Source organism: Protomyctophum bolini (genome assembly GCF_963924005.1).
Source record: "Protomyctophum bolini genome assembly, chromosome: 15".
Classification (NCBI taxonomy): domain Eukaryota; kingdom Metazoa; phylum Chordata; class Actinopteri; order Myctophiformes; family Myctophidae; genus Protomyctophum; species Protomyctophum bolini.
In genome coordinates, this window is record NC_137876.1 from 29,843,312 (window position 1) to 29,860,340 (window position 17,029).

General features: G+C 45.1%; 1 protein-coding gene across 1 annotated transcript; it reads right to left on the minus strand.

The window, feature by feature from the left end:
* Positions 1–877: 877 nt before the first annotated feature.
* On the minus strand, positions 878–15,439 carry LOC308329814 (BRD4-interacting chromatin-remodeling complex-associated protein; the record flags this gene model as incomplete). Its single annotated transcript, XM_080784317.1, has 13 exons — positions 15,304–15,439; positions 12,979–13,024; positions 12,438–12,480; positions 11,442–11,507; positions 9,674–11,215; positions 9,279–9,524; positions 8,130–9,003; positions 7,739–7,896; positions 7,245–7,306; positions 6,148–6,293; positions 5,484–5,578; positions 2,314–2,416; positions 878–1,656 (listed from the first exon to the last, which is right to left on the minus strand). Exons 2-13 carry the CDS (start codon positions 13,017–13,019, stop codon positions 878–880), a joined length of 4,155 nt encoding a protein of 1,384 aa, XP_080640443.1. The 5' UTR covers positions 13,020–13,024; positions 15,304–15,439.
* Positions 15,440–17,029: the final 1,590 nt, after the last annotated feature.

A 17,029-nucleotide genomic window follows, 5' to 3' on the forward strand; every position in this document is an offset into this window, starting at 1 on the left:
CAGGATGTAGCAGGTTGCCAATTCTTTGGGGTTTGTTTGATAAGCAAAGATGCAGCCTGCCAGATTTCATGTTGCTGTCCAGACACAGAATGCAAAGTTTCAAAAAAGCAATGAGATGCTCAATCTCAAACAAACCCAACCTCAAACCCAGGCACACAAGGTCAAATTAAGGAAATTCAGACATTATCCAATCCATTAATACGTTTGCAGAAAATGTACACAACCTTGCTTGCCTTTCTCAAATGGACCAATGCAACTCAATGCATCTTAAAACCCATTGGCACAGATTATCAAAATAAATACCCTGGAAGCATGGCACTATGCAAAAGAAAGGTTTCACATTTTGAAAGGAATCTTATAGAAAACTATTGAATAATCTCAGTCTACTCCACATGTACCATTTGTCCTTACTATTACTTATATACTATATGCTGATGAAGGTAACACCAGTGTGTGTGTCGTAAACCTCAGAATGACTTTAAAACTACCACTGAAACAGTATAGCTCCTATTCAAATATATTTTTTCTCCACAAACATGTACATCAAAATGAAGTATCTAACATCTATGGGACTAATAGATAAATAGTGCTGTTTGTCTGGTATGCATCACTTTTAGTGCCTCTTTTCATTTTCCTATACCCCTACCTCCCTTCTGTCCTGACACTATCTGTTCCCTTGAAGGGGACCTCAGATGCCCACAGAATATAATCTCTTTTAAACGACTCAAACCTTTTCCGTTTTGGTTCTTGGGAGCAGATGACACATTGCCTTCCTTCTTCTGTCATACTTCAGTGCATGAAGCGTAACAACGTAGTCTGCTGACAGACAGCGGTATGTCATTACGAATGGACACTAGAGACAATCTGTCTCTGGATATTACCTCACTGACGCCCCACCAAGATGCTGGTGACAGCCCGTTCCGGTGCGAGGCCCCCCAACCACGGGGCCCATGGGTGGAGTCTGTGTAGCCATGTTGGGACCCTGCAGGCGCTGCAGCTCCAGAATGCTATCGATAGCACTCTGTAGATGTTCACTGAGCATGTTGTCTTCTTGAACAGGTGGCTGTGGGGCTGATGGGCTGGAACACCGCGAATCAGCCTTGTAGCGTTTCAGTTTTGGGCCACTGACATCTCTGGAAAGAGGCAGGTCGAAGCAGACAACCTGTGGCTCTGGCATAGAAATAGGGATCGGGGGTGTTGTTTTACAACTTAGCACCGTGATTGGTGCTTCGGCGGTCCTATCACAGGGCAGGACTTTGACGGCTGCTTTAGCAGATAGTAGAATACCATTGAATATCTCCTCACTGTGCTGAGGACATGAAGGTGCTCCATTGCCCACCTGAGAAGACATCCGCTCATTTACAGCCTCTCCACCACTACCATTGGTCAGCTGCCCTGCATGGTCTCTCTTATGGCCCGATGCTTCGCAGGCTGAGTTGTGAACCACCTTGCGGGAGCCACCAGACTCTTGCTTGATGGTTAGCCGTAGGGCCCCCCTGGAGCTGGAGCAGTACGTCTTGAGGCCCGGGGGCCTGTCGGAGACCCTCGTCCAGGCTGGGGGAGAGGAAGGGCTGATTGAGGAATAGGTGCAGGAGGAGGCAGTGGAGGTGTGAGAGGAAGACGCTGAACTGGGAGCCAGGGCCATCATGAACAGCTCTGTGGAATAAGCAAAAACTAATCAAGGTTCTCAAAATGTATTTCAAGGATCCCCTCTTTGAGAACCACTGATCGAAAACTGAAAATGTATATACAATGTCAAACTTTAATTTTATAATCTCTTATGTCATTCATATCATTCAGATTAAGGGAGAGCTTTCCTCCAATTGTGCTCTGCTCATGCATAGCACAAATATCTAAATTAGCTCTTTACTTTGCCATGGCCTCATTCCAACAAAGTATTAGCCTTGGATGAAAACTGTAAGCACAGTTAATGAAAACGCTCTCATTCAGGATGTCCTTACAAGAATGTAACAACACCTACTATACTGTTTGTTGTTTGGATGTTCATTTTGCTGTTGGCATGTACTGTATGAGGGAGACTTTTATGAAGGCCTTCCACAGTATCAAAGGCAAAACCTTCCCATTGATTAAAATGTGTTGCCACAATGGGATATGGAATATTTTTTCACAAACATAGAAATTGTGTAGCTACAGTATGGCGTCACAGATTTAGTGCTTTGTCAGTTAAAACAATAGATATTACACTACAAATTGTATGTTGTGTAGGTGCAAGTAACGTGCTATGGGATTAAAAGCCCAAATGTTCTTTTAATCCTGGCAGCACATTAGCTTTGCCCACAGCTTGTCACTGACCTGGGTCTCGGCGGGCTCTCCGTCTGTCCTCCCCCAGAGCAAACCTTTCAGCCTGGAGGAACAGACGCTCTAGCATCACCATCTCTGCTGATGGACTCTCTTGCTGTAATGTAACAAGAATGGTGATGAAGAATATTACTACTGGTTAATTTATAAAATGAAACTGGTCTCTTCACATATCCCTCCTAGTCCTAAATGCATATTCACACACAAGCATGTTCATTTAACTCTGAGAAGTGTACATTTTACACACAAAATTCTCTCTCACACTCAACGCATATTTTCCCTCTCACAAACAAGTCCTGATACAAAACAAGATATTTGCAAGGAATTTGACTTTCAGTCATTTCAGTTGACGAAGGTTACATATAGATTATTAGATTGTGCTGAAAGTGAATGAACCCAAATGCCTGATTTTTGCGGAAATGGAAATTGCGGAAATTGCGGAAATGGTAATTGCGGAAATTGCGGAAATTGCTCTTCACTTATAGCTATCTATTTTCAGGTAGATTGTTTTATTTTACTCAGTCAGCCATATCACTACTCATTTTTTTTCATGAAAAAGGTCATAGCTGGGTAATCTATTTTCAGGCAAATTGTGTTTATTGTATTTTATTTTACTCAGCCATAACAATTTATTTTCTGTTAACCAACTTGCTGGCTGGCAGGCAGGCAGACAGCTACTCATAGACAGGCAGACAGACAGACAGCTACTCATGGAGAATTGGACAGGCAGGCAGTCAGACAGCTACTCATAGACAGGCAGACAGCTACTCATGGAGAATTGGACAGGCAGGCAGACAGCTACTCATTGACAATTGGACAGGCAGGAAGGCAGACAGCTACTCATAGACAGACAGACAGCTACTCATGGACAATTGGACAGGCAGGAAGGCAGACAGCTACTCATAGACAGACAGACAGCTACTCATAGACAATTGGGCAGGCAGGCAGACAGCTACTCATAGACAGACAGACAGCTACTCATGGACAATTGGACAGGCAGGAAGGCAGACAGCTACTCATAGACAGGCAGACAGACAGCTACTCATGGACAATTAGGCAGGCAGGCAGACAGCTACTCAGACAGGCAGACAGACAGCTACTCATGGACAATTGGACAGGCAGGCAGACAGACAGACAGCTACTCATAGACAGGCAGGCAGACAGCTACTCATAGACAGGCAGACAGTAAGACAGCTACTCATTGACAGACAGACAAATAACTACTCATGGACAGACAGACAGACAGGCAGGCAGGCAGGCAGGCAGGCAGGCAAAGAGCTACTCATGTTATGTTATTATGTTATTATAACAGCTACTCATGTTATGTGCAATAATTTGTGCAGTTATGGAAACAGCTCTTTGTGTTTATGCAAGAAAATATAACACATTTATTTATTTACATATTGTGTGCATGCACATTGTACTTTGATACATTTTGCGAAAATAAAGCAATTGAAAGAGAGAAGTTATCAAGTATCATTAATGTCGTAATTTTATCTACTGGCCCCTGGCCCCTTGCCATTTTTGTAATGTGGCCCACAGGTAAATCTATTTGAGTATCCCTGCTCTACACAACGCTGAGCCACTCATTATCCAGACTCCAATTAGTACAGAACACTGCAGCCAGAATCCTGACTAACACTAAGTAGATTTTATCCTGTTAACCACTTTTAAGGCACTTCATGGACTGGCCCCACTTTATATCTGTGATGCCCCACACATATGGGTAGTATATGCCTGCCTAACTGTCATCCTGTAGGTGAGCCTGGGTAGGGCATTTGCCTGATGGCTAATGGGAGAGAACCTGGGCCCGGTGTCTCCCAGAGGCTATAAATGCAACACTCCTGCCAGTTGAGAGGAGCGATCCAGAGGAGGCAGACCTGCTGTCCACTGCCTGCTTGCCTCCATGTCCTACTATTGATGTTTACCTTATTCTTTCCATCCACACACACACACATCACACCATTTTCCACACATCCATCACCACCACACCACTGATTACTGACTCCACACCTCATAGGATTTGTTGCCCGGTTGTGTTGTCCTCAAGTTATTTGAGTTAATGTCTAGGCCTATTATATAATAAACATACGTTGTTCAACTTTTCGACTGTCTCCTGCTCCTGATGATTTGTCATAGCAAGAGCCAGCTATGACAAATGGGGGCTCGGTCCAGAAGTGAGTATTAAATTTTTCCAACTTTAAACTAAGTTCTAGTAGCGGTTACTAGAGCCTATTGGTTGTTGCACGCACGGTTGTGATAGCCGGTCTTGAAGTAAATTGGGGCTTTCCCTGTGACGTATGGTACATTGGGGCCAATCTGAGGCGGGGGTGGGAAACCTGGCTCAGGATTCCCTTTTTTGTCTTTTGTGAGACGGATTTCAGATTGTTAGGCGGTTGGTGCGGGTGCAGTCTTTTGTTTGGCGTGGATTTCCCATTTTTCTATTGAGCATGGAGTTAATTGGATGAAGTGCATAAGTGTTGTGACACATCGATGGTAAAGTTATTGAGTATTCAAACAGGAGCTACTGCTTTTGTCCCATGTCAGGCTTAGCCACTGAGTTTCTTTAAACTTTCGTGGATTTGTTATTTTTCTTGTAGTGTTGGGGGAATGCTTGATCTTTTAACCAAAGGATAATGTGAGACCTCTCAGGTCCTCGGATAAAGGTCTCCTAAAAATCCTGGTGACCAAGTTGAAGACAAAAGGTGATAGGGCCTTTGCAGTGGTTGCTCCTTTGTGGAATGCCCTGCCTTTGCCTTTAAGAAATTCCAAGTCAGTTGACATTTTTAAAAGCCGTTTAATGTTGTCGTTGATCTCTTCTACAGGTCTGTTTGCTTTGTTTCTGTTTTTATCCTTGAGTATATTGATTATATTTTTTTCATTATTATACTACTGTTTGTTTTAACCTTATTGTTTTTATATTGTGTCACTGTACAGCACGTTGTAACTTTGTTTCGAAAGGTGATTTATAAATAAAATGTACTTAAGTTACTTACTACTTACTAGCATAAATTAGATAAATAAGTTTGACATTGAGTTGCCTAAGACTACAGTATAAGACTTTCTTACACATTGATTTGACTGCAGAGGCTATACGAAATACGGTTTCTTACACAGTGTCAGAGAAACAGAGCAGTAGTACAGTACAGTATGTTGCATATCACCTGGGCTTCTCCAATAAATAGCTGCCTGTATTTGTTGACCATGTCCTTGGTGCGTTTCAGCAGGAAACCAGAAACGGTGTCAAACTCCTGGTCCACTGTTCATGGACAGAAAAAAGTCTATCATTAGGCTTAGCAAACTAATGTCTGTGTGACACATTGACAACATTTTAGTATCAACTAGAAAGGAGCACTCTGTGGCGTGCGCGCACACACACACACACACACACACACACACACACACACACACACACACACACACCAGTGGCGTTTCCAAGAATTACATTTTGGGCAGGCAAGAATTACATTTTGGACAGGCAAGATGTGTTAATTGTCGTCTCCCCGCGCACAATCGTAGCACTAAAGGTTTTCAAAGAGATATACATGCCAGATGAGTAGTATACAAAGGCTGAAATGCATGCATTTACATTCCAATGGGTGATTGAGGGTCGCGCTCTACCGCGACGGCCAATCAGCTGTCCACTAATAGTTGTCATGTCTTTGGACAGACGGACTGCCCTCGCCTTATTGTAGATACGCCTCTGACACACACACACACACACACACACACACACACACACACACACACACACACACACACACACACACACACACATATATTATATATATATATATAGGGTAACAGGGTTAACCATTGCTCACTGACCCAAACTGAAGTCCCCTTCAGAGGGCAGGTGACCAGCACAGGTGTGGTAGGGCAGAAGACGCCTCACAGCATCGTCCAAGGTGGAGAAGGGAGAGGTTGAGGGGTTCTGGACTGCTCTGTGATCCAGATACAACTGCTGCTGGAACCTGTGCAATCAATACGCTATTAATATGTAATTGTTTTATTAACCAAATCTACCCGGCCCACAGGTAACCGTGACATCTTCGGCTTTAATCACGATCCATGCATCTCTAGCATTCAAGATTTCACACCAATCGGTCTAGCGGTGCTGGAGATTCAGACTGTCAGATGGACAGAGAGGAGCGAAAACAGTCTCAATAATAATTTACATATTAATTATTATTATCGTGGAAATAAAATATATCTCTGCTGTCCAAAAACTCCAAAATGTAAAATTTTCAGGAAATTAAGAAAACCTTATGTTTTTTAAAACAAAGCAATACTGCCTCATCAAAGTTGGTGTTGTGACTTTATATATTGTCAATTACCGGTACTTGCATAAGAGGGGGAGAGGTGGTAATCAGCTTAGAGAGGTGGTGGAGTTAGTTGCTTTAGCAGACAGTTTGAGGGTCCAATGGAGTTAAGTGGTTTTGTCCCAAGCACTTTTTACTACTTTCCATTGGTTCACACAGACATAAAGGGTGTTCAATAGCACTGATTTTATAGGCCTAGGCAAAAAAATCATAAACTTCAAAAATTGAGTTAGGTGGTTTCCTCCTGACAGCAATGATTATGATATTATATATATAACTAGAAAACTAAACTGTATGACTCCGTTTAGCGTTTTACCACTTTTTTCTCCCCAATGTTATGTCAATTGAGTTGATTCCTCTCAACACACATTGCTGTGTTGTCACGGTCACTGTCATTGTATCCTACTGACTGACCTGCCAGTGAGGAGCCCCCACCGGTGAGAGCCTCCTGCCTAATGCACCCTACAGGGGCCGCCCCAGCCGGTAGGAATATGTGCAGTGAGATTTTTAACCCTCCCCTCCCGGACTCCCTATCCCGGACACGGGTCAATTGTGTTCGTGTAGGCGCTTTACAAACCCGGGTGAAACACTGTGGACTCTTACCTGTGCCTGCGCATAGCTGGCAAAAACTTCTCTTTAGCTTCTTGCACCCCAGGACCTAGCAGCTGGCAAGTGAACAAGGACGCACACAAGATCAAGGGATGTGGTTGGTGCATTTTCAAAAATTAATAATAGTGTTTAACAAAAATACACATACACCTCCAATATAAATGGTAAATGTAGATAGATTGTGCATTGCATTCACCCATTCACACACATTCTTAGACCAATGGCAGAGGAAACCATGCAAGGCACCAACCTGCACATCAGGACCAATTTGGGGTTCAGAGTCTTGCTCAAGGACACTTCAACACTAACTCTGGGGGAGCCCAAGATCGAACTGGGAACCTCATGGTTCCCATCCGGCTGCTCTACCGGTCACTCTACCCCTGAGCCACTCCCGTCCGCAATATCGCATTGTGGTAGTCAAATAAATTCAAATGTAAATCCCCGACCCACAAAGCAACCAACAGTGGAATATTTAGTATTTATCTCACCTTGATGTCACTATGCTGAGTTGTTGTGGGGATGGGAGGCACCTGTGTATGCTCCCTGGGAACCTGGACGTCAGCTTGGATGGGTTGGGGCGTAGGACAGGGTGGATGGATGTCAAGAGTAAAAGCTCTACCCTCTATGGCCAAGGCAGCTGTTGGTTCTGATGTGTTCATGATCGATAAGAACGTTGATGAGATAAAGAGGATGTTATGTGTGGTAATGGTGATTATGTTGATGATGATGATGGAGGAGTGACAAAGGTGAATGCCATTTATGGTAACATCAGCATGAGGGATAAAGAGTTAAAAGAAATGACACAATCGCATCTAAACCAATATCCTTTGTAATATATTGTCATAACATACTGAGATGTATCTTTGAGCACAGACTCACTGCTTTGTGTGTGCTGTTGGACAGAAGGGTCTTGCCCTTCGTTGGAGAGACTGTTAGTCAAAGCCAGAGATTCGGGCTGCTGCTGAGGCACCATGACACTGACAGGCAAGGGGGACGGGCTGCTGAAGACTACTGGGACCTGGTGATGGGGTCGAGCTTGAGTCTGAGGCCCGGAAACCGAGACCGGGATATGGGAAGCTGAAGTCTGCGGAACATGGACTGTATGCTTTACTTGGCCATGGGGATGATGCTGAAGGAACTGGGGAACTGGGGCCTGTGGAACCTGAATCTGGGGAATGGAGGCCTGAACATGGGCAACTGAAGTTTGTTGGATCTGGAACTGATGGAGGATCTGGGACTGGATTTTGCCCTGAGGCTTGGAGAAGTGTGGAACTTGGTTTGGATGGTGCCCCTGGGACACAACATGGGCCTGGTCCTGAGGCTGGGAGACAGCGGTCTGTGGAACATGGAGAAGTAAAGGTTGTGGAACTTGAATGTGGCCATCTAAGGCCTGTGGGACCTGCACCTCCTGATGCTGAACCTGGGGCTGGACCTGGTTCTGAGTCTGGGGCACCAGGACTGCGTTCTCTGATTCAGAAACCGTATTCCCATTTGATGGGGAGAAGCCACCTGGCACCGTGCTTATGGTACTGCTCTGAACAGGAGCAGGGGAGGAGCACAGCAAGGCGGGGTCTGAGGCGAGCAGAGATGCCTCCACACATTGGTCTGTGATTACAGTAATGATGTCCGCCTGACTGATAACTGTGTGTGACTGTGGCAGGCCTTCCCTCTCATCGGCTGCAGGTGAGGTGAGGGATTCCATGGGCACTACTGGCAGAGCTCCCACCAGGACTTCAGAAGGTGTTAGTGCTTGCTGTTATGGAAAGAAAACAGAAAGGTCTTCATTATTAATCGCACAGCATTAAACAGTATAGTATACAGTATGAAAAGAAACAATACAATCAACTATCACTATTAGTTGGTCAATTGTATTAGATTATGTAATTAGATTATCTTAAATTGTCACTGTAAAAACTTTGGCATAATGTCTGTAGAATTTGTGAGAATATATTTAGTTATATGCCTTGTTCTAACCCACAGTTCCCATGGAGTACAGTGACGATGTGAATGTGACCTTGTCTGTCTTGCCTGTTGTAAATGCTGCATGAAGGCCTGGTTCTGAGTCAGGGAGTGGGTCACCTCCTCCACCACTTGGGTCATGTCTACTGGAGGCATCAGGAGTTTAGGGAGCTCCACAGCTGGGTCAGGGACCAGAGGAGCATCCGGGGTGGGCTGAGCCTGTAGGACAGCCACTACAGGTGGTGAGGGAGACTCAAGCCCCCCTGTAGCTGTGGGCTGCACAGATACAACATGCTGGAGAACATGGCCATAGGGCTATTGGAAAAAATGACAGATTAAATTTGGGATCCCCTATATGAATAAACTCTACTGTGAATTATTGAAACATTGAAACTATTGACTTATGACTGATAAAAAAGTGTTTAAAGAAGCTGCTTAAACAGTTAAAAACTAATCCATCTGACCTGCGGAAGTTGGTGAAAGGTTTCTTCTGCTATGCTCCTTTCTTCAGCAATGGCTCTGTCAGGCAACAGCACCACCGAGGCCTGCTGGAGGCTAAGCTGTCCCTCAGTAACCCCAGCTCCATGTGCTTGGGCAGCAAAAGGCAGCCCCTGCACCACTGATGTTCCATTAACAATAGAGATAGAAGTCAGATCTGGAGGTAGCACCCCAGAGCTGTTGATCAATGTGATGTGGTTCCCCAGGGCGGGGCCCTGAACCAGGGTGGCCCGGTGGCTCCCCTGGCCGCCAGAGGTGTAAGTCTGGAAGACGGTAGGGGCCGATTGCAGGTGCAGTGGTCCTGAAAGAACTGTGGCCTGCCGGAGTGCCAGCTGCCCTGTAGGGGTGGTGAAAACGGGGCTGAAGTTGATCTGCCTGTGGGGCACAGTTAGGATCTGAGAGCCTTCTACCAGCTGCCCTGTGGCAGGGCTCATGGTGTGGACAGGGGTTCCCTGGTGGTTGGGGGTGGTAAGCAGGGGATGTGCTGTGCCGGCAGGCTGGGTGATCGTCATAGGGGACTGGCCTGGAAGAAGGAACTGGTTCTGACCTTGGAAGAGTCCCTGAGGCTGAAGCACGAAGGAGCCGCCCTGGTTGACTAGCTGCAAGCTGACAGGCTTGGGGATTTGCTGTGAAGTCTGTGGAGGTGGAGCCTTAGGGCCGGGAGTGGAGGATAGTAAAATATTTGGCGAGCCAGTCCCAGACACAAATGTCAGACCAGGGGAGGGTTTTTGCCCAAAAGGCTTGGGGCTAATTTGAACCAATCTAGGCTGAATGCTGATGGGCAGCTTTGGTTGGATGTGAAGAGGAGCACGTTGGAACAGGATGCCTGGTGCTGCTGTGGCTGCCGTTGCTGCCCTCAGTGTCTGGTTAATGAGCGGTCGGGCTGTCATGCTGGGCACAGCCTTGTGGATGATCATACTAGAGCTCTGTGCAGCAGGACTCAGTGAAAAGGTGGTCTCTGGAGAAGGAGCAGGGAATACGTTTCCAGGCAAAAGACCCATCAGCTGAGGAGGGGCGGTAGGCTTAAGTGAAGGGCAACCGGGCCCCACGGCCAGCAGTGAGGGTTGGGGAGGTTCCACTGCAGCCTGGGTGTCCCTGGGAAAGGCGGGAGTGACAGGCAAGGTTGTGGATTTGGGCAGGAAAGGCATGGTGGGTGGAGATAGGAGAGGGCCTGGGGAGTAGAGGGCCAGGCCCTCTCCAGGCTGAGTCAAACCAGCCTCCAGAGCCATAGTCTGCTCGGTAATGTCAGCCTCCTGCAAGCTTTGCTGGAGAATATCACATGCCACCTCCTCTTCCTCCTCCTCCTCCTCCTCCTCCTGCCCTCCTGCTGCAGCTTCCTCCTCCTCTCTCTCAACTCCTGGCTCCATGGGCCCTCCCTGCACCACCTGTGGGTCGTCTCCTCCATCCGGCGAGGACAAGAGGGCCTCCTCCAGGAATGACAGGTCCACACAACCAGGAGGAGGTGTGTCCCCAGAGTCCCTGTCATCTCCCAACAGAGATTCAGGGCTCTGTAGGCAGGGAGGGGTGAGAAATAATCAAAGAGAGGGTGGAAAGAGGGCGAGTAGAAAGAGAAAGTGGAGAGGGGGAAGACATTGTCTAATTAGTTAACAGGTTGTGGTTACAGGCTAGAAAGAGAAAAGAAAAATCCTTTCTCGTGCGTGGGTAAACAGTGATGGTTGTTGTGATGGCTGACGTCATGCTGCTGGCTGGCTGCCGTTGAATCCAGACACTCACCGGGGCATCTGTGAAGAGCGAAGGCTCCCCAGAGGAGGAGCTAATGAGCAGGTCTTCTGTCTGTAGCTGGTAGAAGGAAACGGTTCAGGCTATTAGGCTGCTGTGCATAGTCATAGTGTGAAATGCATGCGGCATAACAGTGGGAAAATAATTTTGGCTTTTTATAGACTGGGGATTACATGGTGGTGATGGAACCATTCAGTTGTGACTGTGTGAGCACTGCAGCCAGTCACAACTGGCCTCTTGGATTTAGTTTCACATACATTGTCAAGGAGATAAATGCTTACAGTGTAACATCCGCCACCCCCACATCACTGTCAAACCATGCTTGTTGGACTTGAGGGGAGGGTGTAGACAAACACTGTATCTCTTCCAATACACATGGCATCACCAGCCACTTATTTTCACTTAACAAAGAGGGACCAGGAGTACGTAACAAGTGTAGAAGAACATGTCACTTCCTGCTGTACAGGCTCCCTGACCGAACTGTAATAGCTAGTGCAGTGACAGAGATGCCCTCCCCTGTCAGATTCTATATGAATTGTGTTTGTTGGATCGCCTGGCCAAATCGGAGGCACAATGGAGGAATCAAACTACTCGGGTAGCTTTTGGATTGCAAAGACATGATACAGTAAGTCAGGTTATATTTATGATGTTTTAAAAACAGCGAACGCTTTTGAGCTTTGCGCTCACATAGTCATGATGCACACACATGCATACAGTGACATAATATGAAGCCAAACCACAGTGGATTTTTATACTAGTCATGGTAAAATATAAAAATAAATATGCTTTCTTATGTTTGGCCTTGCATATAGAGGAATCCAGGCTGTTTTACACTGTAATTCAGTTTCACAGTATCAACCCCCCCCCCCCCCCCCCCCCCCAACCCCCCAATAAATATGTCATGCCCAGCCCAAGAAATTCAGTCAGGCATCAACTGATCTTCATTTCAGGACCTCTCTATTGCAGACATATTATATAGATATTTGTTACCTCATTGGTCCCATGAAGGAAGTCATTCAGGGCCTGGGGGTCACTGCAGAGTGAGGGAATAGGGAACAGGTTAGTCAGAATGACTTTATTCACTACCAAGTACAATGTTCTGCGAAAGTTGATCTCGCCCCTCCTGGGAAATTGTCCAGGTGACAATTTCACACATAAATTATTGAAGTCATTTTACAGTATAGGCTTATTCTACACAGACACTACAGAGTGAAACTGTGTATTATATTAATGTAGACTTTGACTTATAGTCCACAACTATTTTAGACATGGGAACTGTTGGTATTGGTTGAGAAGGAGGTTGAGCTATTGCTAAGCCAATATCTTCGTTTTCTAATTTGCATGTGTTCTGTCCACGGAGCTTTAACCACTTAGCCACAAAAATGTTCTAACTTTCACCTATAATGTCCAAAAGAGAGACAGGGTTAAACTTAAACTGGTTAAAGCAGAACATGACTACATACAATTACCATTTACACATCCTCTGTAATTGGTAAACGTAACACACCATAGCAGCTAAACATAGACTCACCACAGTACATCAAGTAGACAAGTCCCATCATCATCCTCCATGTCAGCTGTGTGTTAAAGGAGGTGTAATTAAACTTAATTTATACTTAACCAAAAATAAATGATTTTCATTTCAGTTGGCATCACACTCATATGGCCAAATATAAATGATCCATTTAGTATGTACACACATTTACAAGACTGGCCACCAAGGTGATTGGAATGATGAGGTCACTTAAAATATAAAATCACAATACATTGAGATTATGCAAGGCTATCATAAAAATCACACCCGTGTGAAGTGAGGGGCGCTAATATATTAAAGTCTAACTCATGTTGCTATGATTAGGTGATGTAATGGTGATGTAAAACAAACGGTGACAAAACAAACATTAAATTCTCTTTATTGTTAATGGCATTTAATGTTTGTGTTAGGGACAAGATGATGTACATTTTCCCTTCATTGTCAATGGCGTTTTTAAAACAAACATTAAATGCGTTTTTAAAACAAACATTAAACCTGTATATACCCTCAAAAAACCACCTGTGTGAAGTGGGGGGCGCTCTTATCATACAACATCGAGGAGGGATCGCCGTGGTTCCAAGGCTCCAGACCTCCCAAAACAAACTGGTCAGGCTCCTACTTGGCCTCACCCCCCGAACCCACCTCACCCCTGCCCACTTTGACAGGCTGGGATGGCTTAGGGTCGACGACAGAGTACAGCATCTTGCAATGGGTCTGGTCCACAAGATTAGATACACCACCAAGATACCCATGTACCTGTCTAAATACTTCCTTAATGTAAACGAAGTCCACACCCACAACACCAGAGGGAGTGCAACAAACCATGTACAACCCAGATTCGGCACAAACAAGGGACTAAATTCTTTTCGCTCCTATGCGACCAAAATGTGGAACGCCCTACCAACAGTCATTAAGACATGTGAATCCCTTGGCTCCTTCAAAACTGCTCTCAAAGGGCACCTACGGATGGCTGCAATTCGAAACTGGCCTCTGTAAAAGCTGAATTTGTATCTGGATTGTACTATGTTTGTGTATGGACGTGGTGTTGGGTGCCTGCACATATGCACACATGGCATCAACGCATGGTGTTGTGTGCAGGCGCCCTACACTCTGTCTTTGTACTATGGATTGTACTATGTTTTTGTATGGACGTGGTGTTGGGTGCCTGCACATATGCACACATGGCATCAACGCATGGTGTTGTGTGCAGGCGCCCTACACTCTGTCTTTCGTTTTCTTTTCTTTTATCCCCCTGTTCCCCTCACTGTATATATACTTTTTTTCCCTTTTCGCTTCCTATATGATGAATTCCTGTTCTGTTCTTTAACTACATAGAAGTGTCTATTTGTTTGTCTCTAAATGTTTTGATGAATTGAACAATGTGGACCCTGTTGTAAACAAGTGTAAGGCTTAATTGGGTCGTCCACTCACAGTTAACAGTCTTTGTATTGAGTTTGTGCTTGAAATGTACTGTAATTCTGCAAACTGTTAATAAAGATTTCAATCAATCAATCAATGGTGATGTAATGATGATGTATACAAACATGATGGTGTCAAAACAAATTAAATTCTCTTTATAGTTAATGGGATTTAATGTTTGTGTTAGGGACAAATTGGAAGGAGGTAGGGCCTGCACGTTTCGATCTTGACAGATCTTCGTCAGGTCAGTCTATTTGTCTACTGTCTGTCAGTCTACTTAATAGGGACAAAACAAACATTAATTTCTCTTCATTGTCAATGGCGTTTTTAAAACAAACATTGAACTAAAAACAAACATTAAACCTACACGTAGGAGAAAACCTACAGTACACCAGCCAACCACCAGTGGGTTTTTTTTAGATCACACTTGTGTGAAGTGAGGGGCGCTATATATACATCATCATTTATCACATTCCGTGCTCATTCCGATCATCATTCTGGCCAATCACTTTGGCGTCTTCACTGTTCTGCCCTCACTTTAGTTTAATACTCATGTACTTCGCTCAGTCAATCAAATCATCGCTATGGGGTGATCAGCCATCATTTTTTCGTTTTCTTTTTTAGGGGAGCTAGAGCTAACCTGACGCTGCCAGCTGAGGGCGGTATTAAGCTGTGAAACAAATTTGTGTAGCAAGCTTTTTGGATCTGGCAGCGTCAGGTTAAGCTAGAGCTAGCCTCTCCAACAACATCAGCCAATGTTTGTGTGTGAACAAAAACATTGGCTGATGTTGTTGGAGAGGCTAGCTCTAGCTCCCCTAAAAAAGAAAACGAAAAAAGCTGCAGAGTTTCTTGGTCTGGCTGCCATTGCATTCTGGGAGTGGGGACAACAATTTATGGACCTACTTCATATGTGAGAGGCCCCATACAGAGCGATCAGGCTGAGTTCTCGTGGTGGCCTCATGGGAAGTTTTGGCTGCATGGGTTTCAACTGCTGGAGGTGGGCACGGCAGGTGCCAGTGGGTTCTCTGTCTGCTGCTGGGGCATCACTGTGTCTCACAGCGTGCATGGGAAGGCTGTGAAGAGGGAGGGGGGTGACGTTACAAACCCACGGTCTGTGGGGTCATATGAGGTTATCAACACCAGCCAAAACACATTTCAATTCCACTAGGGAGACATGATGAGATCAATAATAGAATATGATTCATCAGTTTCATTCCTGCAGGGTGTGTACGCTTAGAATCAGAATAGATGTGATTTTTGGAAATACACCAGACTTAATGACAACCATATTTTTTCTATTGATGATGCCCGGGTATCAGTAGCCTGAAGAGGAAGCTATTGTTATGGGTTATCAATTGCAAAGCACGCATGGGTATAGGCACAAATGTGAACGCCTCAGTCAGTTGTAAAGTCATGGCTACCTCCTGCGCTTCTCCTCGTGGCTGGAGTAAAAAGGAATGTGCAAAAGCTCCGCTATACAGTGCAGCCAATTATAATATTGGCCTACTCTCTCGCTCGCTCGCTCAATTTTTCAGGGGAGGTCCCTTAAAAAGACGAACCCCCCTCAACGAGCCCACTGACATATTTTTGTTTACAACGCAGCCACCGCATTAACACCCTCAAGGTGCCGCATCGCCCAATGAAATATAGGCAAACGACCCTCATCAAAAACATGCGGCGGCAAGAGCATGGTATTAGGCTATTCTCTGTCTCAATAACGGGGAATTAATACGGCGATACATTAGTCCTCAAATATATAGGTTGGGTAAGGTGAATGTATGTTCATCTAAAAATAATGTTCCAAACGATGCTGGATGAGGAGGGGGGCTGTATGGGTGCTCCTTGGTTTTTTTTAGAGGGGGTGACCACGGGAGCTGACGCCTGCTGTAAATCTCATCGCAATAACAAAAGACGTCTGTGTATAAATATCATAGCCCGCACACCCGCCCCGAGCATTCCCGTATCATTCTACCATTAGAGCAATTCCACAATTCAACAAAAAAAACTCACCCCGTCTTTGTGGTTTATTGTCCTGTCAAGCGGGCCTCTGCGCCATCGATTCTCACTCAGCGGTCTTTTCAGATGCTAAAAGGAGGAGGGGGGGGGGGACCAGGGTGGGTGTGAGAAACAGACTGGAAGCCGATCGCAACACAAAGGTGGAAAATAGTAAAAAGCAATGTGGCTCAGCTGCCGCGGTACCCCTCAGTGGGAGGGAGATGGGGATGGGATGCTTAGCGCTACTCAGGCGTGCAGGCTTGAAGTCCATAGACGCTTCAAATAACCCCGCTCTTTGATAATGCCTTTCACACTTTCACACAAGAGTCAAGAGTTGTGCATGAACTTTTAACGAGAATGACCGTCTGTATAATAGATCATTTATTATAGTTTGCTTTATGATGTTTCATCTTGCTTTATAGTATAGGATAACGTTTTATTGCTCAATTATGTTGCTGTTTTAACGTTGTTTTATTTTGTGTTTTAGCCTATACAGCACATGTTTTGAAAGGCACCTTTTAGAAAGTATATACAGCTATACTATAGCCGGTTTGTCTGTTTCCTTTTCTTTTTTAGAAAATTACACCATAATATTCAATTAGCCTAATAATCAGCCTATCGAAGTTGTTTCACA